Source organism: Ovis aries, chromosome 14 (genome assembly GCF_016772045.2).
Source record: "Ovis aries strain OAR_USU_Benz2616 breed Rambouillet chromosome 14, ARS-UI_Ramb_v3.0, whole genome shotgun sequence".
NCBI lineage: Eukaryota > Metazoa > Chordata > Mammalia > Artiodactyla > Bovidae > Ovis > Ovis aries.
Window position 1 is genome coordinate 36,034,788 of NC_056067.1, and position 20,716 is coordinate 36,055,503.

At 45.6% G+C, this 20,716-nt stretch overlaps 4 protein-coding genes across 14 annotated transcripts in view; 1 reads left to right on the forward strand and 3 right to left on the reverse strand.

Annotated features, from left to right (window-relative positions):
* Window positions 1-157: 157 nt before the first annotated feature.
* COG8 (component of oligomeric golgi complex 8) lies at window positions 158-8,836 on the reverse strand. 3 transcript variants are annotated; one of them, XM_042231850.1, is made up of 6 exons: window positions 8,416-8,836; window positions 7,024-7,231; window positions 5,440-6,267; window positions 3,426-3,594; window positions 2,472-2,645; window positions 158-589 (listed from the first exon to the last, which is right to left on the reverse strand). In XM_042231850.1, exons 1-6 carry the CDS (start codon window positions 8,808-8,810, stop codon window positions 432-434), a joined length of 1,932 nt encoding a protein of 643 aa, XP_042087784.1. In that variant the 5' UTR covers window positions 8,811-8,836; the 3' UTR covers window positions 158-431. The 3 variants fall into 3 exon arrangements, with proteins under 3 accessions (XP_042087784.1, XP_004015654.3, XP_027833924.1); XM_027978123.2 differs by lacking the exon at window positions 158-589 and having other exon boundaries at window positions 2,190-2,645; XM_004015605.6 differs by lacking the exons at window positions 2,472-2,645; window positions 3,426-3,594; window positions 5,440-6,267; window positions 7,024-7,231; window positions 8,416-8,836 and adding an exon at window positions 1,377-2,026.
* Window positions 8,837-9,044: 208 nt separating this feature from the next.
* NIP7 (nucleolar pre-rRNA processing protein NIP7) overlaps window positions 9,045-20,716 on the forward strand; it is a 31,601-nt gene continuing 19,929 nt past the window's right edge. The window contains exons 1-5 of one of the 4 annotated variants that reach the window (XM_042231855.2): window positions 9,045-9,150; window positions 9,269-9,355; window positions 9,449-9,587; window positions 10,289-10,429; window positions 10,573-15,579. In XM_042231855.2, the coding sequence (XP_042087789.1) occupies window positions 9,095-9,150; window positions 9,269-9,355; window positions 9,449-9,587; window positions 10,289-10,429; window positions 10,573-10,602 (453 nt within the window). In that variant the 5' untranslated portion in view covers window positions 9,045-9,094 and the 3' untranslated portion in view covers window positions 10,603-15,579. Of the gene's footprint in view, window positions 9,151-9,268; window positions 9,356-9,448; window positions 9,588-10,288; window positions 10,430-10,572; window positions 15,580-20,716 lie in introns of those variants that run through there. The other 3 variants (XM_004015098.5, XM_015100516.3, XM_012190037.4) reach the window with 3 other exon arrangements.
* TMED6 (transmembrane p24 trafficking protein 6) lies at window positions 12,233-17,451 on the reverse strand. Its single transcript, XM_004015100.5, has 4 exons — window positions 17,211-17,451; window positions 15,882-16,008; window positions 14,517-14,665; window positions 12,233-12,623 (listed from the first exon to the last, which is right to left on the reverse strand). The coding sequence occupies exons 1-4, from the start codon at window positions 17,421-17,423 to the stop codon at window positions 12,390-12,392; spliced, it is 723 nt and encodes a 240-aa protein (XP_004015149.2). The 5' UTR covers window positions 17,424-17,451; the 3' UTR covers window positions 12,233-12,389.
* The window catches only part of TERF2 (telomeric repeat binding factor 2), a 40,981-nt gene continuing 32,497 nt past the window's right edge, over window positions 12,233-20,716 (reverse strand). For 4 of the 6 annotated variants that reach the window (XM_060398449.1, XM_060398447.1, XM_042231851.1 and 1 more), the window contains one exon: window positions 19,438-20,590. In XM_060398449.1, the coding sequence (XP_060254432.1) occupies window positions 20,432-20,590 (159 nt within the window). In that variant the 3' untranslated portion in view covers window positions 19,438-20,431. Of the gene's footprint in view, window positions 20,591-20,716 lie in introns of all 6 variants that reach the window. The other 2 variants (XM_060398448.1, XM_015100515.4) reach the window with 1 other exon arrangement.

Genomic DNA, 20,716 nt, shown 5'->3' on the forward strand with positions numbered 1-20,716 from the left:
TGCAAGTAACACACACAGACCCTTTGTAACATAAGAAATTGGGAAGACGAGCAACCACAGCCTTAATCTGCATTTTAAACACAGCTTTCAGATGTTTGGGAGGTTACATCATAATCTAATCTTGGCTTGGGGAATAGATGGCTACACTCTTCTGAAATCATGTCTACTGAGAGTGGCTATTTATTTTCACCCCTCACCTCCCATCTCTATACAAAATTGCCAGGAAATGCCCACTCCTTTAGGGGAGATGTTTCTCTTTTCAAGTTGAAGATATACTGTCCATAGCTCATTTCAGGGTGCACATTTTTAGCATCTTCCTCCAACTCAGTTCGGCAGCTTTGGCAGTCGGTGGTTTTCTGTCAGAGCAGAGCCAGCACCAAGTCCAGCAAGGAAGATGTGCCCAGCTCACAGCCGGAGTGTGTGCGTCTTGGTTAGTCATTCACTTCCATCCAGTGGATGTTTGTAAACGTCTTGCTGTCCATTTTGTCAATGAACAGGCAGCCCTGCAAGTGGTCCATCTCGTGCTGGATGATGCGGGCTGCCCACCCACTCGCCTGCCACACCACCTGCTCTCCTCTAGGGTCCAACCCTGCAGAGGAAGGTACAGCCTGGGTGAGGACATGCTGGAACTGCATCATTCTCAACCTGCTAAGACTTTCCCTGCCCCTGGCTGTGTTTACAAGAGGCAGCATCGGAAGGGAATGCAGACGGCAGCCCCTCTCCATCCTAAAAACGAAATCTGAACTCTGACTCTACCAAGTATTCAACCAGGTTCCCAACCCTGACAGGTGGGTTGCTAGGCTCACTATTGGGCTAAAATGAGAAATGATCTTCCCAAGTGGCTTGCTCAAGAAGAACCACCATCCCAACCCTCCAGCAAAGAATCACATTCTGCACAATATCCTGTGGTATGACAGACAGGTACTGGCTTATCACCCTGAGCTAGGCAAAGATGGGTTCCACTTCGCCCAGGCCACCACGACAGATCTAATAGTAGCAGAGATGTGTGTGTGTGTGTGTGTGTGTGTGAGAGAGAGAGAGAGAGAAGAGACACGGGGTGAGCGACAGGGCAGAGAATGGGGTGAGAGCTCATAGTGGAACCAGGCCACCCTTCCAGTCCCTACCCCTGTGCCCCAGTTGAGCTGGCCCTGCTCTCACAGGCACCTCCTGCCCCATCCGCCGTCCTGAATTTCGTCCACTCTGGGTCTGCTTTTTGTTCATGTCGGTAGGCTCCTCAGATCAGCCATCGACATGTCTACACTTCAACTGCAACTTGGCGTAAACTGTTTCGTGGAATCCGAGCCCGCCGCCTACACAGGTTGAATAGGAGCACACAGGCACCCAGTCGCCGCCCCAGGGACCCCACCTCTCCGCACCTGAGATCTGCACCGCCTGGAAGCGGGGCACGCAAGCAAGGAAGCCGGCGACACTCTCGCAGCCCTCAGGGAAGGTGACCAGGCGGCTGTCCAGCACCCGCAGGCTGGGATTCACGAACACGCGCAGGGGGAAGGGCTCCATCTGACGGGCCTCGCGCACTCGCGGCGCGCAAGCGCGGAAGAGCGCCTCGGGGAACTCCAGCGCCAGTACCTGCAGCGGCACTCCGAGTTGCGGCGCGCTCAAGCCCACGCAACGCCGGCGCCGCATCACTTGCACTAGCCGCTCCACCAGCCGCTGCAGCTCGGGTCCCGCCAGCTGCGCCGGCTCTACCGGGGCCGCCACGGCCCGCAGCGCCGGATCCCCAACCTGGCACACGCGCGGGTACGGCGGCGCCGGCGTTCCCTGCACCAGACGCCGCACGTAGCGCCAGTAGGAGCGCCGGCGCGCCGGCCCCTCGAGTCCATCCCGGGCGGGCGTGGAGCTGTAGGCTCGGGCGCCGCCGACCGCTACCCGCTCTCCCCACAGCAGGGCCGACCCAACGCACCGCGGCGCCCGCAGCCACCGCAGCAGCAGCCCAGCCCCCAGGTGACCCATGGCGCGTGGAGCAGAGTCGCCCGCCCGAACGCGTCCCTCGCCGGCCCCCGTAGCCGAGGCTCCGCCGCCAGAGACGCCGGGAAGTGAAGTTTCCGTGCACCTTCCGGGAGCGCTGGCGCCGCCCCCCGTACGCAGCCTGCCTCTCCGCAGCGGCTTTCAGCCTTATTAAGTCCCGTTTCTGGTAGTTTAACCACGCATTTACAAGAACAGCCAAGAGGTTCACTGTTTTTAAAATTTAATTGGAATATGGTTGCTTTACAGTATTGGGGGTTCTCTCTTGAATTACGCCTTTTGCAGCCTCCCCCACGCGGGGCAACACCCGTTCCCACCGGGGTTGCGTAACCTTCCCCAGCCCCACGCCCAGGTACAGGCCGCACAGGCCTGGGGGGCAGGCAGCACCGGTCAGATGCCCGCACTAGGCTCGTCCGGCTGCGGGGGCCCCGCGGACTCCACCTCCTCCTGCCCCGCGTCAGGGACAGCCGGGGTGACCGGCTCGGGGCTCGGCGCCTCGGGCGGCAGTGCTGGCGCTGGAGCCGGGAGCTCGGGGACTAGCTCCTTGTCCAGACAGAAGACCGGCTCTCTCTTGGGCAGAATAAAGGCCAGAGGCTCCTGGACGACGCTGACGTTCACGTGCCCCAGGTTTCCGTACTTGGAAAGCTGAGTAGGTGGAATGCCTGACCCAGAAGGTAAAGAACATAAGTGAAAAAAGCGTTTAATAGGTTTAAATATTTATGTGTCTACAAGGGGAAAAAAACCCAAAATACTTATTGGGAGTAACGAACACAGCACATTTCAGTAGAGTAAAAGTCACCTTTGTGATAGGGGACAGGGAGCTGTGCCGTAAAAGCCAGACTGTGAAGGTAATCGAAACAGCAGAGTGCAGGGCGGATGGAGACAGACAGTGCCAGGAGAGCCTGGACAGCCACCGGCTTCCCCGGACAGGGCCAAGGAGAAGCTGGGGGAGCCAAGAGCAGCCACTCTGCTGGTGCGACCACTGCCCACTGCCCTCCCGCATGCCCTTCGCCGCACAGAGACAGTGGACAAAGGGATACGAAGGCAAATTACAAAAAAATACTTCATAAACACCGTCTATAAGCATTTCATGGCAATAGAATCATGCATTATGGTTTTTTTGTGATTGGCTTCTTTCACTTAGCCAGATGTAAACAAACTGAATGAGTCTACTGATAAGAAATGTCCAGAAAGGAGAGTCTGCTGCAACAGAAAGTAGGTTAGTAGTTGCCAGGGGCTAAGGGTGGGATTGGGGAATGACCACAGGTGAACGCCAGGGATCTTTGGGGTGATGGAAATGTTCTAAAATTAGATAATAGCAGTGGTTGTACACACCTCTGTACATTTTTACTAAAAACTTTGAATTTTAAAAATAGGTGAATTACTTAGTATGTGAATTATGTCAATAAAAGTTTTAAAAATCTTATCTTCCCCTCTCTTACCTAAGGTCTGTGCTATCTGAGCTGGAGGAAAAAGGACTTGGAGACAGCGATTTAAATAAGGAACAAGGTCTTCCAGGAAGACAGTGCAGAACTGGACAAAGAGCTCTTGCTCCCCACTGCTGAAGGCAGCCTCTTCTGCACGATGGAAGGCCAGGATTACTTTAGTTACCTAGGAGAAAAGGGCACCACCAATTACCTGTTAATCTATCCCCATCAAAAGTGACAAAGATGTGCAGCCCTGAAGTTTTCCAAAAGAACATTCCTTCCAAACAGTACATCATTATCTTGTTTAAATTCACAACTGTGGTCAGTCTTCACAATTCTGTCACTTCAATGATGTAGTTCTTACTTAACTAGTTTTATTATTTGTGCAGTTTCCCAAGCAGGAACATCATGAAATACACAGACTACATCATTTTTGGCTCCCATGGGAGATGGACTAGAACTCTGATGGATCCAGGAAAATATCAGCAATACCATAAGAGGTTTTACTGAGTAAGGCCTCTGACGTTCCAGAATGCTAGAACCACTAGAAAACTGTAGAGGAGGAGGAAAACAGACCTGGAAAAGAACATACATTATTTCCACATATAAAGAACATTCACTATTTCCACATACAAATAACAGAGTAAGCCTAGCTAACATTACAGACAGGTGTCATGGTGACAGGGTTAAGAACAGAGACTGTGGGAAATTGCCTGGTGGTTCAGTGGTTAGGATGCCAGGGCCTGGGTTCAATCCCTGGTCACAAGCTGCAATGTACTGCCAAACAAACAAGTAAATAACAAAGAGCCTCTGGTGCCAGATGTTCTGAGCTCTAGTTCCAGCTGTGCACTCTGCTTCTGTGGCCTCTGATTACTTAAGCCCTCTGTGTCTGATAGTTCACTCATCTATAAAGCAGAGCCAGCAAAAGGACCTAACCTCAAAGAGTTGTGAGGATAAAGGCTGAATATGTATAAAGTATGATGAACTATGTGACATGAGGTAAGCTCTAGATGGATATTAGCCAATTACTATTATCTGAATTTCACTGACCCTATAAAGCTTCATTGCTCATGCTTTCTTGCTGTTTTTTACAGGAGGACATCAACAGAAAGACTTGATGCAAGCATGTCACAACTGCCACCTGGTTGACAGGGACTATAAGATGCCATCAATTATAAGAAGCACCTCAACATCTAAGATTTAATGTTTAAAAATGTGCATGATACTCAGATATTAGTGAGATCAGTAAGATGGCTCTTGTGATCCCCACCTCCTGGTACCCACTCCCTTGTGTTTTCTCCTCCTCCTTGAGCGCAGGCAGAACCAATAGGATATGGCAAAGGTGAAGGATTCTGCAGTTTTCATTAACATCCCAAATCAGCTGACTGTGAATTAATGAAAAAGGAAGTTATCCTGGGTGGGTCTGACTTAATTAGATGAGCCTCTTAAAAAGAGGGCTGAGGAAGAGACTCAGGCAGGAGAGATGCTCTCCCACTGGCCCTGAAGAATCAAAAGCTGTGAACTGCTCATGGAGTGGGGTGGTCTCTACGAGTTGAGGGCCTCAGTCCTACAACTGTAAGGAACAGGAATATGCCACTGTGAATGAACCTGAAAGGAGGGGATCCCGAGACCCAGATGAGTCCACAGTCGGGCAACAACTCGATTGCAGCCTTGTGAGCAGAAGGTCAGCCCAGTTATACTGTGCCTGGACTCCTGACCCACAGAAACTGAGACACGATAAACGTGTTGTTTTAAGCTGCTGTGTTTGTGTGAGTTTGTCATGCAGCAACAGAAATCCAATACATCACTGAAAAATGACTACAGGTGAGCCACTTCATGAAGGAGGACTAACCAGACCTTTTCAACTAGAAAAACCTCTAAAACCACACTAAACCTAAGTCAATAGACACCCTGTCACACGGACTGGTGTATTACAAAAGTCTGGCCACCTGTAACAAAAGCAGTGGCCCCGCAGCCACCCCAGCAAAAAAAAAAAGGCCCCAGTAGAGAGCCAACAGTCTGCGCTCACCTTGTCAAGGGCGTCTTCCAGGGCCCTGGTCACCTCCTGTGCCAGGGCCACAGGGCAGCAGAGGCGCAGATCATTGAAGGCGACCAGAATGCTGTTGAGGAAGCAGGCAAGGGGCGGGAAGTCTAAGAGCACCATGGGCGGCTGCAGGGTCCCCGGCTGAGTGACCGGAGCAGCAGCCGGCAGGGCACTGCTGCCCAGGACTGCTGGAGTCGAGATGAGGGTGTAAGAGTTCATTTCATCCTGGAACTTCTCGACGGCCTCCTGAATTGCTTTCTGGAAAGTGCTGATAGCCACCTGCTGGAAAACAGGCGCCAACTGACCCCGGAAATCAGCCCCCACTCGACTGAAGGACAGCCCAAAGTACATGCACTGGCCCAGCAGAGAGTCCAGACGGCTGCCAATCCCTCGGTTAAGGTCAGTCTCCAGCACCTGCAGGAACTGTGAGACTTTCTGCAGCACCCAGCCGTGGAAGATGGCACTCTCATTCACCGTGTGTTCACCCATGGCAGGAGGCAGCAGAGGGTCCTCGTCTGAGAAGATGGCACGGTACTGGGTGATAATATCGAACAGATGGACACGGCAGGCCTCGATGGTTTTTGTGATGTGGAAATAGGGATCATCATTGGGGATGGCAGTCAGGATGGAACGGAGCCAAGCATCTCGGGCCTGAAGGAACTTGACCCTCAGCTCAGCCTCAGTGAAGACATCCATTTGCCGTAGAAAGCCAATGACACGGAGGCAGGCAGGGAGCTGGATGTTGGTCCTCAGTTGTTGGATCAGCTGGCTCAGCATCAGCTGCATGGACTGGCGCACTTCGTTCACAATGCCCTGACAACACGGGGTGAGTCAGTACGCTGGGGAAGACACTCTCCGGAACCCACTCCACTAGCCCTGAATATTGCCAGCCAACATTCCCACCGCCATCCTGACCTATGAGATAGACCTCCTAAAACTGGTGCATCCAGGCTCACCAACAAAGATCTGGTTCACTGTAGCCTACAGGCCCTGCCTGGTTCTCCTGCTCTCACCTGCGTCCTAATGCTCTCCCCTTGCTCACCGCAGACCAGCCAGAATGGCTGTCTTTTTTACTTCTAAACACTCCCAACTTCTCTCCTTAGCCTGCTCTACTTGGTCAGACACTTTCTGGTTTGGTCTCTCCCACATCATGTGGCTGGCTTCTCATCATCTGGGTCTCAGCTTAAATGTTTCTTCTCTAGAAAAGCCTTTCCTGACCACTCTTCCTGGAGCAACCCACCTAGTCTCCTGGCCCACTCCCTGCTGTATTTCACTATCTGAAAGGATATTATTTATTTGCCAGTTAACAGCTTACAGTCACATGAGCCACAGCCTTGCCTTTGTTCACACTAGTTCCCCAGCACCTAGATCACTGCCTGGCCCGTGGTTAATATTTACCAACTGACTGAATAATGAATGTATGTTTTATGAGCAAGCCTGCTTGCCTCGTAACTGATGTGAAATATGCCAGGAGTTTCCCCAAGATTTCTGCCTACAGGGTCAGTGATGGCCACAGAAGTCCTGGCCATAAGCACCTCGGTCTGAGTCTTCTCTGGGCAAGTTGGCTACCTGGATGACAGGGATGGAGGAGTATTTCCTTTCTAGTCGGCGTACGTAGGCTGCCAGCTCCAGGGCCTCCTCATAATAGCTGTTCCGGACACAGGTGTCCATGAGCTGAGGGATCTCCAGGATTTCCAGGATTTCCGTGTGCCGGTTTAGAGTCAGGGTGTTCATCCGGCGATTGGAACTGATCTCCTCAGCCTCTTTCACAAAATTCCTAGCAACAGTCAGGAGAACATTTGGTGGTTCACTGCTGTGCATCCAGTTACCAAGCACTTACTGTGAACTGACCCCAGGCTAGACGATTAATCTAATCTTCACACCAAACTCAGGTACTTTTATCCCAGAGATTTAAAGCAACTTGTCTAAGATCACACAACTAGTAAGTGATTAAAAAAAAAAAAAAAAAGATTTGAATCCAGATATGCCACTTAACAAGCCATGGAAAAGTATTTAAGTCTCTCTGAACTGTTTCTTCATTGGTAAAATAGTATTACGACCCACCTCATAAGGATGTGAGGATTAAATGAGTTGATGGGTATAAACCATTTAACACAGAATCTGATATGGAGTAAATGTTCCTTTAATAACAACTGTTCTTATTTGCATGATGCCCCAAGTAGCTTTGAACTACAACCTAATCCCCAAGTTCCCTCAGCCTCTTAATCTCCTCTGCTATTATCCAACCTTAGTTCCTGCTAGTCTCCCTTTCTTTGTAACTGCAGAGGCCTGCTTTGTGAAGCCCCCTCTCTATTCTAGAGGACTGGAAGAATATGAAAGCTATTCTCAAATATTGAAAGACTCTAAAGAAAACACTTTCTCATGAAAGGGTGGAAGGCAGAATTAGGGATAATGATGGAGAGAGGCAGAATATGGTTCAAAAAGGAAGTTTGGTGGGGTTTTTGTGGGGTTTTTTTGAGGATTATAACTGCTCCCAAATGGGATTTCCTTGTCAGTCTCCTGTCAATGAAAGTTTTGGATCAGATGATCTCTGAGCCAAGCTATCGTTATGTACGTGTGTGTTGTGTGTATGTGTGAATGTTTACCTAAATATGCAAATATATTAAACTGACAATTGTAGGGTGTTAATTACGATATGTCAGACCCAATGGTAAGTGCTTTGTATGCATTCCACTTAGTGCTCACAACAGCCCTATAAGAGGAATGTGCTGCTGGGTTCCAATTCTGACTTAGAAACATCCTGGGGCAGTCTCAATTTCCTTATACACAAAATGGGAATGGCGTACCTACCTCGAAGGCTGCTGTGATGCTTAAAAGGATTAATAAAATGCTCAGAGGAGAAGCTGGCATATAGTAAGCACTAAGTGTTAAGTATTTCTATCATCATAAAGACAGCTATTACAGTTATTAGAAGCCCCTCTAGCTCCGGGCCCGCCGCACCTGCAGCTCTGTTGGAAGCTGGGCAAGCGGTCAAGCAGGCGGCCAAGCGACTCCTCCACATCCCCAAAGAGGCGGTGGATGCGCTCGGTGCACTCGGCGCCGCGGATGAAGGTCTTATAGTTGGCGAAGGCCAAGTCGCGCGTCTGCTGCAGCAGCTGCGCTCGCTCCTCGGCCAGGCGCTCGGGCTCCCGCCGCAGCCGCTCCAGTCCTGAGCCACTCAACTCCCTGAGATAGCGTCCCACGTCAGGCCGCTCGCGCCACTGGGCCTCCGGAAAGCGGTCCCGGAACAGCGACGCCAGGAGCCCTTCATCCTCCACCTCCCCGAGAGCAGCCGCGGCGGCTGTCGTCGTGGCCGAGGCCGTAGTTGAAAGTGGGATCGTCGCCGTCGCCGCCATGTTTTCGGCAACAGCGTCACTTCCTCTCCCGTCCAGGGAGGGCGCTGACTTTCTAGTCTAGAACCGGAAGTGGCTGGGGGTGGAGGTGTCACTGTCTCTATGGTTTCTCTTCAGGCCGGCTTTCTTTTCCCGAGAGTCCTCCAGATTACGGGGCGCTAGCGTGGGGAACGATTAGAAAGCAGCTAGAGAGGCCGGCTTTGGGGTTGCCAAGGAGCGGCCGGCGGCTGGGCTTCCGTTTCCGCTAACTGAGGCACGAGGATCCGGCGTTCTAACCCAGCGGGAAAATGCGGCCGCTGACTGAAGAGGAGACCCGAGTAATGTTTGAGAAGATAGCAAAATAGTAAGAGTGCTGGAGAGAAGAGGGAGTGCGTGGTTGGCGGGGAGGGGCGAGGGTGGGGCGGGGGGCGCGGTGCGTGGACGGCTCCGGGCGCAGTCTCCAGTCCTCATTTTGCTCTCAGCATCGGGGAGAATCTTCAGCTGCTGGTCGACAGGCCCGATGGCACCTACTGTTTCAGGCTGCACAAAGACCGGGTGTACTACGTGAGGTGAGGTGGCGCGGGGCCAGGTAGGCAGCGTGGAGCGGGTGCAGGCCTGGGTCCCACCGTACTCCCTCACCTCCTCCTTCCCTCTCCCTTCAGTGAGAAGATTTTGAAGTTGGCCGCCAACATCTCCGGTGACAAGCTGGTGTCGTTGGGGACGTGCTTCGGAAAATTCACCAAGACTCATAAGTTTCGGTTGCACATCACAGCTCTGGATTACCTAGCACCCTATGCCAAGGTTTGTGGGGTGGTTTCAGCTCGCCACTAGGGATGGATACAGTCAAGGCTGAAGGCCACATCAGAACGCAGAATTAGGCACATCTGCTATGCAACGGAGTCCCTGTCCATTGCCTAGGGTCAGTGCCAGCACCTGATGCTGTACATCTGCTACCTGGACGTCGTTGGGGCTGGGGGCTAACCCTGTGGGGCTGCGTAGTGGTCCTTATCTCCAGCAAAAATTGAAAAGCCTATGCAGACGCAGCTCAAGACCGAAAAGTAAATAGGTGACTATGAAGAGGAGCACAGTGGGGTACAGAAAAAGAGCTGTTAAACTTTTAGCCCATGGGAGAAATTGAAGAGTTGAGGAAAGAATCTCTTGGTAATTCTCGTCATTGAGTGAACGGTTTAAGGGAAACAGGCCTCTTTCCCTGAAAATTCATATGACAAAATAAATGATGTGTAGCAGTAACAATCACTATGTTTTGTACCTGCAACTGACATAGTATTGTAGGTCAGGGTACTTCAGTTTTGAGGTCACAAAGAGTTGGGTACGGCTGAGCAACTGAGCATACACATACACGCCCATAATTCAATGTAAAAGTAAAAAAGCTTTAGTTCATAAGAAAAATAAATTAACCACAGACGTAGTAGCTAGCTAATCTACAAAGGTGTAACTGTTAGCATTTTTATGTCTTTTGGGTTTAATTCTTTTTCTTCTAGTATAAAGTGTGGATAAAACCTGGAGCAGAGCAGTCCTTCCTGTATGGGAACCATGTGCTGAAATCTGGACTTGGGCGAATCACTGAAAACACTTCTCAGTACCAGGGAGTTGTCGTGTACTCCATGGCAGATGTCCCTCTGGTGAGTAGAGATGGTGGCTGTTAAAAAATTAAGTATCTTTCCTTTCAAGAAGGATGTGTTTTCAGTCTGCTCTTGAGAGGCTAAATTCTTGGCACCTTTTGAATTCTTCAAAAACTGTATTTTTTCATCTTTGTTGTTTCCAGACCTCAATGCGTATTTATGGAATGACTTGAGTGAATCAGTGTCTCTTCTTTTGAATCCCAGGGTTTTGGGGTGGCAGCAAAGTCCACACAAGACTGCAGGAAAGTAGACCCCATGGCGATTGTGGTATTTCATCAAGCAGACATTGGGGAATATGTGCGACATGAAGAGACATTGACTTAAAGCAAAATCGTCGCAAGGACTTGTGGCTGTGTGGAAGGGGCTAGTTTTGTTTCCTGTGTCTCTGTAGGCGCCACCGTCATGTTGAATTTTTGTCAACACTGTGACCTCTTCAGGGATTTCTTAGTTTAATATTTTCTCTATCACGGACAAATGCAGGCTGGATTCTCACTATGCAGAAATGACTCAAAAATTGGGTTTTGGATCTTTGTGATTGTGACTCAATAGATTACTTTGTTTTATATTTGAATCAGAGGGCTTCTTGTTTTGAGTAACAGGTTCTAAACTGTTGGAACTGAGGACAAGAATAGCTTGTTATTGTTATCTGTGATAACACTGTTTTCCAAACATGTGATAAGAACATAATGAATTTTCTTTTTTTTAAACAGGAAATTAATTTTAGTGGCATAATGAATTTTCTTAACTATTTATTAATATTATGAAAGATATTGCCATATCATAGTAGTAGGTCATGTTTGGGATTTTACAAATGAAATATAGATAAAATAGTAAGGGCAGTTTATTCTGTGGCTTTTCTATATGATAGGTGCTGTGTGGTGTGGAAGAAGAAACTCTGATTCAAACACCATTTCTCACATTTACCAGCTATATGGCCTTAGATGAGTCATTAAACTTCAGTAAATACCTTACCCATCTTCCTAAGAATAGTTTTTAGAATTCAGAATCATGATTGTAAAGCACCTAACACAACGCTTGGCAAATGATGGTGTTGAGTACATGCTAAGACTTGTTTTTGTAACACTTATACTGAGTATTTTTGTTACTAAGAACAGGATATTATGAATATAATTTGATTATGTTACCTTGGCTTTAACAAGCAGTTTTCTTGATCTTTTTCTTGAGTTTTATGATCCCCGGCTGAATGTTATTTTTGTCACCTTGATTTCTATTATAAATCTTTTGGTTTTTAATTAAATTTTTTTTTCTTGAAGTATGGTTGATGTACAATATTGTGTTAGTTTCAGGTGTACAGCAGAGTGATTCATTTATATGTATATTCTTATAAATCTTTAATTACCTCACTGGATTAGACAAAAAGCACTAATCAGAGACCCTGCCCTGCAATAATAATTCAGCTCTTCTGTCCTCCCCCATGCCTTCCAAAATTACTTTTAGAATTATTAAAGTATTTTTTAGCAAAAAAGCATATAGAAAAAATTTAACTCCCTGTATTGTAGTTTCTTTAGTGCATATACTGCTTATTTTAAATTTCGAAGATGACATCTCTAAAAAGAAAGCATTTTTCAGTTACAGCAAAGCACTCTACAACTCCTGTTTCAGTATGCAACATACAAAACCCAGTTTGTATATTTTTGTCCCATTTGTTTCAACTCTTCTCCCTTCCAAGTTTCTCTGTTAATTTCTAAATAGATATAGTGAAGGTTAAGAGGTTGCAATATGATGGGCAGTATTTTGATGGTAGCATTTAGTGCATACTTTACAAATAATCAGTGTCAGAACTTAACACATTTTATTATTTTATTGCTGTTTTGCCTGTGTAGATGAGAGCCATAGAGTACAACTTTCTAAAATTGATTTTTCCCCCAACAACTTTACAAAGGTTTGACAAAGCTTGTGCCCCAGAAGGAAAGAGCTAGGGCACTGTAGTCATTTGAGCTTAGCATCTTGGCTTCTGTGTTTCTGTAGTCATTGGGGTATTGAAGAGACGCTTCAAGAAATACAGCTGCAGGATCCCAGAAAGAACAATGACAAGGCTCTGGGCTGTTGACCACCAATTCACGTAGTTATAGTTTGATTGGAGAAGGAAAAAGTCAGCTGTTTTTCTCATGCGTGCGAAGTTGTAGTGTCGCCACATGTGAAAGATATTGTAATGCACCTTTCGTGTGCTCTCCTGCGGGACAGAAAATGAAATACAGAAAGGGTTCCTTTCTACCTCTCATCTAGCCTCACCTGGGTACCCACCAGCACTAACCTCCTATATTCACATGATTTTATGATATGTAAAAGTTGGCTATTGAGGGTGCAGAACAATAAAAAAAAAGGGCTATTGGAGTTGTTGGTAAATGGCTAGTTTTGTTGTATATGAAAAAATTACCTGGACTTCAGTTTTAAAAAAATAATTTTTACAATGAAAAACTTCAGTGCTGAAACCAGAAAGCTCTTCTAGAGTATGTCTAGATGTAGACATATACTTAGCACATCGATGCCGTTCTGGGCAGTGTCTTCTGTTCTTTGTATATGGTAAAAGATAAGAGCCTGCAAATTTTTTACTGAAGGGCTGGACAGTAAATATTCTAGGCTTTGCAAGTGATACAGTCTCTGTTGCAGTTACTAAACTCTGCCACTGTGGCACAAAAGCAGCCACGGACATGTGTCCAGTTAGCTGTCCCTCAGTATTTGCGGGGAGATTGGTCCCAGGACCTGCAGAGGATGCTCTGGTCCCTTTGTCAGCCCTCCATATCTTCAGATTCTCCACCTGCAGATACAGAGGGGGACTAACTGTAATTGTCAGATGAGCATTGTTTTGTTCCAGTAAAGCTTCACTTACAAAAACGGGGCTTTTGTGCATCAGGGAGACTGTCAGGAAAGTGGAGAGAGATCCCAAACAGTGGGATAAAATACTGTATTGGCTGAAAAGTTTTTCTGGAAGATAGGCTAGAAAATCCTGAACAAGCTTTTTTGGCCAACTCAATATTTGCAAACCATATATCTGATAAAGGACTGTTATCTAGAATATATAAAGGACTCTTAGTACTCCACTATTTAAAAAAACTAGATTTTAAGATGGGCAAAGGATTTGAATAGACATTTCTCTGAACTAGATATACAAAAGGCCAAAAACACATGGAACAATGTTCAGTGTCATTAGTCACTGGAGATACAACTCGAAAACCACAAGATACCACTTATACCCACTAAGGTTGCTATAACAAAGACAGTAACACATTGACAAGGATATAGAGAAATTGCAGCTCTCAACAAACACTGCTGGTGTGATGTAAAATGTGTTACCCACAGTGGAAAAGAGCAGTTCCTCATTGAAGTTAAAAATATCATACTAGCAGAGTATACCACTTTTATGTGTACAGAAATAGAAGTATGTTCACACAAAAATCTATATGCAGGTGCTCACAGCATCATTATTTATGATAGTCAAGAAGTGGAAATAACCCAGATGTCTACCAGCTGATAAGTAAAGAAACAAAATACGATGCATATATACAATAGAATATTATCCATCCAGAGAAAGGAATGAAGAACTAACACATGCTACAGTGTGGCTGAACCTTGAAAACATGCTGAGTGAAAGAAGCCAAACACAAAAGGCCACAGTGTGTGAGTCCCCTCGTATGAAATGTACGGAACAGGCAAGTCTATAGAAACAGAAAGGAGATTAGTGAGGGATTACCCAGGACTGTGGGGGCATGGAGAACAGAGTGAATAACAGGCATGCAGTTTATTTTTGGAGTGATGAAACTTCTGGAATTAGATGCTGGTAATGGTTGCAGGACCTTGTAAACCACTAAACTGTACACTGAAAGTGGTGTGTTATATCTAAATTAAAAGGCTATGAGCCATTATTTGCTGATGCCTGGTAGAAAACAAGTGAGGACTTTCAAGAGCTCCAAGGCACAAAATTAATTAAGGGCTTCAAATCTTTTTGCCGGTTTGGTTTCTACCCAAATGAGCTTTCACTAGTATGATATTATTCCCACTAATTCTAATCTTTCCTCCAAATTTAAACTTAGTTTCCAGGGATGTTTCTCTCCCACAGAACAATTACCTCAATTGCATCCAGAGTATCATTCAGTTGTTTTCTTTCATTCTCTTTGTGGTCCATCTCAGGCCCCTCATAGAAGACTCCAAAATTGAGGTATACTTGCACGGAACCAAAGCGATTTTGCTGGTTTGCTAGACAAAGCTGATAAAAACCTGTACAAATTCCGAGATCATTACCAAGTTCTTGATCTCCTGCCCTCCCACCCTCTAAATTTCCCTGGAGATAACTGTTCTCCAAAATTAAATGTGCTACTCTAGACAAAACTGCAGATTCAGTTTTTGATGTGGAAGATCCTGCTCGCTCTTGAAACACATTTACTAAATAGTATAATGTTGTTTTGCCAAATTCTAGTAACTTGAGCTCTGTATTGGATAGAAAACGTTTTCATCTTTTTCAACCTATAATTCTCACATCTAAGCTATTTCTAACCACAAGCATATTAAGAGCATATTGTTTGCCTGCTTGTACACCATTAGAGCTGGGATATCATCTTGATCTTGAAAGTAGGAAAAAGATGGATGCTGTGTGAATGAAAGAAGCTATCCAGGAGTGACTTCCTGCAAGGTGGTCTGTATGGGGGCTGCTGGTTTGGGGTATGTACTGACGCTTATTCTCAGCTGGGGCACCTCCTGCACGTGGCAGTTGGGGAGCAGTGGGGAGGAGCAGGGTTGAAAGATGCTGCAGTGTATTTGATTATCTTAATTGACTGGAAGGCACCACTGGCTTATCGGGGCCAAGATGTTAAATAATAATGCTGATAGCCTGTGCTGTGAACTGAAGGATTGTCTTATATACCTGTTGAGAAATACTGTCTTTTTTTGTGTAGCTGGCTGGTACAGAGAACAGTTCAAACTGACTAGTGCTGTCCGGAGTGAGGACAGGCTCTCTCTGGCTGTGGTAATTTTCTGGTGACTGGAGAAGTGCTTTGTTGTAGAATGTGGATATTTGTCATGGCCGTGCATTTCCTTATATTCTGAATGTGCTTTTTGGTAACTGGCTCAAGTTGTTCTGATGACTGGAGTACTATCCCATAATAAATTTATTAATTGTAATTCTGTATCATAAATGGGTCTGCCTGTTTTGATCACTTTCGCATAAGCTGGTTCACTGGAGATGATGAAATAAAATCAAGCTTCTGGAGCCCAGTCAAGGACATCTGATTAATGTCCTTGGCCATTGGCAGTCTACAGGAAATCTGGTTTCTGGTGTTCAAGGTTAATTTTTTTCTCCCTACTGTTTCACCATCAATATGTGGAAAAGTCAGGGCTTTTGCATCTCAGTACTTACTCATTTCAATATTTCCTCATTATTTTCCCAATTTCAAAGAAATACATGATGATTACAATAGCTGTGAGAATGGAAACAGACCTGTCTCGTGGGTAGAGAAGTTAATCTGGCCCCGAACATGCTTAGAGGTCTCTATAAGGAAACCCTGTGGGGTATGTGCAGTGGCAGCAACGTGCCGGTCATGTGACATTCCTAGAGTCCGCTGAACCTGCCGAGACACATTAAAGAGGGAGAAAAGCTCCTGCTACATCATCAGGAAGCTAACTGAATGGTAAGATTGACATCCAGTGACCATCGGTACAGTGGTTCTCAGTCAGGGATGGTACTGCCCAACCCCCACCTTGAATTTGGGTCAAGGTATCGCAGTGATGTTGCATGTGAGTAGGGGAGGGCAGGGAGGCAGCAATGCTGAACATCCTGCCATGTTGGAAACAGTAAGCAAGACAAAGAATTGTCCAAAATGCCAATAGCACCCCTGGTGAGAAAACATGTCTCAGACCTTGAATCTGGCCATGTAGTTCTTGGCTGAACTCACTTGGTTTTGACCTCCCCAGTGGTATACCAGACTTGGGCTTATTTGATACTTGACAGCAAGTAAGGCATTCAATAGGTACTTGTCTCCAAGCTGGATCTTGATAAGCCCAGGCTGTGAGCTTGTGTGGTAGCTACTATTCTATTATTAATTCAGAGATAAGGAAAACCTCTGATAAGTTAGTATAAAATGAATTTTAAGTTACATTGGAGTAAGATTAATATAGTTTTAAAATATGTAAACAAAATTTAGAAAGTTAATAGGTTTCCAAGATAAAGAACAAAGGAAATGAACAGCTTCTAAGTTACTGTTGAGCAGACCATCCTTGGGCACAGCATGGATTAAAGTACTTGGCTTAAAGCATTTAAGCAACAGGATTGACTACATAGAGAAACCTTGAGTCAGTGATTCTTCAATTTGCAGGAATTTGAGTAATATTGTTTCCCCAACTTCATTAACTGAAGTATCTATGAAATCTCTGGGTCTGTCTCCAAAGTCCATGTGATTTTTTTTCATTCAGCTTGGTACCATATCCATATTATTTTAATATTTAAAAAATGGACTCTCTCTTCCCCCCTCTCATATCCAAATTCAAGTAAATGTGATGATTACCTCTCCAGGAAGAGGCACCCAGTTTGTCCCATGACTTCGAGCACACTGCCACAGCCCCAAATTTGAGAAGCCAAGCCATATGTTTTAGTGATTATTCATCTATCAAGTTTCCATTTAACTGCAGACCCATTTCACTAACAGGTGGGGAGTCACAGCATAATAAAGACAACTAGAACTTTGTATTTCTTTAAAACCTGACCGACCCCCTTTATAAAAGGAAATGAACAAACAAGAAAAACAAGTCCCCAGTATGACCACGTACCTACCTCATAACTGAAATAGAAGTAGCCAGTCTGGTGGGCAAATTGCCAGAAGCATTCTGTGCCTCCTGGAGGGATCACAATGGCAAAGTCGTGTCGATCTGCTCCACGGAAGAGGGGCTGGTCCCCAGTGCCACTAAGGGGTTCTGTCTTCTGGCTCCTAGCAGAGCTCACTAGGTTCAGAACCACCAGTCCAGCCCCAAAGAGCAAAGGGAACATGCTGCTCTCTGGAGACTCCTGTGTGTGCAGCCCAGTGGAATCAAGCAGTTTAGTATATGTGTACTGTCAACCCAAGCACGGAATCGAGCAATTTAGACAACTGCTGGGGTAATGATTAACTCCACAAGTAACACTTAGGCCAGTCTCAGGGCCACGCATAAGATATTCCAGAGTAGAACTGGCATGATACCCCACATCTGGCTCACAGGAAGAATTTTTGCTTTAACTTCAAACACTCAGTGGCTTACCAAACATATTTAATGGGTTTCTGAATAGAACCTATTACTTCAGAAGAGCGATTTCCACCCTTCCTTTAGGCTGTCATTTTTCAGTTTTTACCTGTTGGGAATAAACATTAAGCAGGTTTATTTCCAACTATCTGAATGTATGGACTTATTTCTCAGTAGTCACTGGGAGATTTTTTTTTCATTCATATCAAATTGCTAGATGATAGCTGTTGCTCCTATAAGATACAAGGGGCAAAACCTGTTTCATTGGACTTCTTTCTGCCCAGTGCTACAGCCTAGGAGAGCAAAGCACAGCATGGAAGTGTGTAGAAACATTTAAATGGATGAAGAGTGAGCAAGAGACAGTGGTCAAACTCCTCCATGGATAACCCTCCTCATTCTGCTACCATCCACCTGAATGATAACAGTCACCTAAAGCTATCCAAAACCCACTGAAAGACTGTTACGTTGTTCAAACACTCGATATGTCTTCTTTTATCTGTGGCTTCTTTAGCACCCACAGGGGGAAAAAAGCCTGAACACCCACTGTCTTCATGGAGGAGAGATTTACCTGCATCTTACTCTCACATCAGCCTACAAGGGAAGCACCATTACCTACTGCATTAGAAATGAAATGGACATCCAGAGTCCAGGAGCTAATTCACCATCTACAAGCACAGCTGAGGCCCTGAGTAGGCCTCACATTCTAACCCCTCAGGACAGTGTGTCTGTCAGTCTCTGAGTTCTGACAGAGCCTACATGTTTTCCTCTCAGCCATCAACTTAAGCATACCTTCTAATCAAGTATCGCTTCAGAATGCATCATGATGAATCCAAGTGGTGATACTTTTAACTGTCACCAAGTATGTGCTGTTATGAAGAACGTACTTCATAACTGTGTTCAGTTCCAGCAAATGCCAGATGACATCACAGCAATCTGGAGGCACAGTGGCTGCAGTGTCGCTAAGGGGAAGGTAGGAGACACTGGGATCATTTCCCAGTGACACACAATGACGCCGGCACCCCTACTGGAGTCCCACCACTGCCCCAATCCTAACACTGCCCACCAGTATGTGGTAAGCAGTGACAGGGCCACCAAAACAGTCATCAGTTCATGGTAAGTGGTCTGGTTCCATAAAACTATAGGCAGAATTTTTTCTGTACACATTCCATAACATTACAGTAAAAAATAACATTGAAGTTATATTAAAAGGGGTGGGGGGTGGCTAGTGGATCTATGCACTTCTCAAATTGGAGAAACACTTACTGGAATATTTTGCTTCCTTAAGTATATCCCAGTGTCACATCTAACAATGTGAGAGTTGAAAATAAAGAAGCTTACTGGATCTTAAAGCTTGGTTTGGAGGGAGACCACGACTAGCTACCACCACATTAAGTGGAGACCAAGGTCTCACCTTCTTACTAGTTTAATCTGGGGTTAACTGTTAGAAAAACAGCAGTACCAAACCCCTAAACATGTAGTAATAGGTAATAAAGCCATACAAAGTTTCCAAATTTTAACTACAAGATGAATTTTTAAACTTTAACATTTGCTTTGTCAAAAGAAATGGACAAAAGGGAATTCTTTTGTCCTCAGAGGTGTGGTATATGAAGAAGTGAGACAGATTAAGAAGAACTTCCACATGTCTGTATGGCACAGCTTCTAAGGATTAGAACATTCAATACAGTTTGACATTAGTTTCTTAACACAAACAGCAGGTTTTACCAAAGCTTGTTCAGCATTTTGCTATCTCTGTTTTTTCAGCTGCAATTAAACAGCTACTTAAATTTGAGAGAAGCAAGACTTTAATGAATGCTACAAGTTATGGACAATAATTAGTTTTCATTTTAAAAAAAGATTACAGAAAACACTTTACTGAAATTATTTTTTTGCTAAAAAGACAGTCTTTAAGGATCTGAGAGACAGCAAGCACAACACAGTACAAAAGGAGAAGGGAATGTTGAATTCCAGTGCAAGACACTAACACAGCACAATTAGGGAACCAGGCGGAAGCAACCATTTCACAAAGAATGGAATTAGGCATTTATACTTAATCAGGATTTTTTTAAGCTTTAAAAGTCCAGCATAAGGAAGGGAATTGGGAAGAGTGGATGGGGACAGGGGCTAAGCTTATCTACAATCACCATTTTACCAAAAAACACACTGGTTCAACCACGTGAGAAGTGGAGGTTAAACCTGCCTACGGAGGCCAGCAAATAGAGCAAATGCCAAGGCAGTCACGTTTCTAGGTGTCGATGTCACAATTGGCTGAACAATGTTTAAAGGGACACTGATTCCACCAGGACTGGTCTCTCATCAACCTGGGCTCACGACAGTTGAAGTTCCTTTGCATTTGCATCAGAAGGCCAAAGCTTTACCTGGAAGAAGTTCACTCCAAATAATGCTCATGTTGCTGGTTTTAACAGGTCATGGAGTCAAAAGTGGCTCCTAATAGACTCCACCATTTCCTAGGAGAAGGTTCTACTGATTACCAGGGATTTAAATTCAAGCAAACCACTAAAGAAGGGAAATACTAATGGTATTCTGGCACTGTACAAGCTATGTGCCTGTCATCTCTGCCAAGGACATGGGGTGGACTTGGCTTTGTTTCTCAGCTCCATGATCTCCAACTGTGATGAAGTGGAACTGGGACCTCCCCCACATGAGAGGAGGATGCCCAAAATTCTCATCCCAGCCCAGCTTCTGAAAGAAACAGCAGACTACCAGGGGCTATTATTAGGAACCATGCTCCTGTGAATTCTGTGGAAATGAAAGCCTGTTTCAGTTCATGCCAAGTCTTTTCATGGTCCGCCAGCGATCCTTAATCATCACAGCTGTTCGGTTAACAAATGGGTAGTTTTTAGAAATGGCAGCCCAGTTTCCTTCTCCATACTTCTGCACTCCAGCCTTGACCCACTCACTTTCCTCTACAGTCCACTTCTGCAAGGAGAAAAGAGAGAAGCAAAGGATTTATCAACACCTGTTCTCTCCACTTACATTTTCATTCAGTGAAGAGGTCTAGGAGAATAATCTGAACCCAAAGGAAGGATTTATACTCTTTAAACA

What these genes read in the sequence shown, in the direction of transcription:
- COG8 (XM_042231850.1), bottom strand. Translation starts at nt 8,810, where the DNA reads ATGGCGGCGACGGCGACGATCCCACTTTCAACTACGGCCTCGGCCACG. An exon ending in AGCTTCCAACAGAGCTGCAG is followed by an intron (nt 7,232 to 8,415) that starts GTGCGGCGGGCC and finishes GACTGTTGCTAG; the next exon opens with GAATTTTGTGAAAGAGGCTG. An exon ending in ACTGCCGCCCGAGGCGCCGA is followed by an intron (nt 590 to 2,471) that starts GCCCCGAGCCGG and finishes CTTCCTCTGCAG; the next exon opens with GGTTGGACCCTAGAGGAGAG.
- TMED6 (XM_004015100.5), bottom strand. Translation starts at nt 17,423, where the DNA reads ATGTTCCCTTTGCTCTTTGGGGCTGGACTGGTGGTTCTGAACCTAGTG. An exon ending in ACTTCTATTTCAGTTATGAG is followed by an intron (nt 16,009 to 17,210) that starts GTAGGTACGTGG and finishes GTGTCTCGGCAG; the next exon opens with GTTCAGCGGACTCTAGGAAT. An exon ending in ATACTCTGGATGCAATTGAG is followed by an intron (nt 12,624 to 14,516) that starts GTAATTGTTCTG and finishes TCTGTCCCGCAG; the next exon opens with GAGAGCACACGAAAGGTGCA.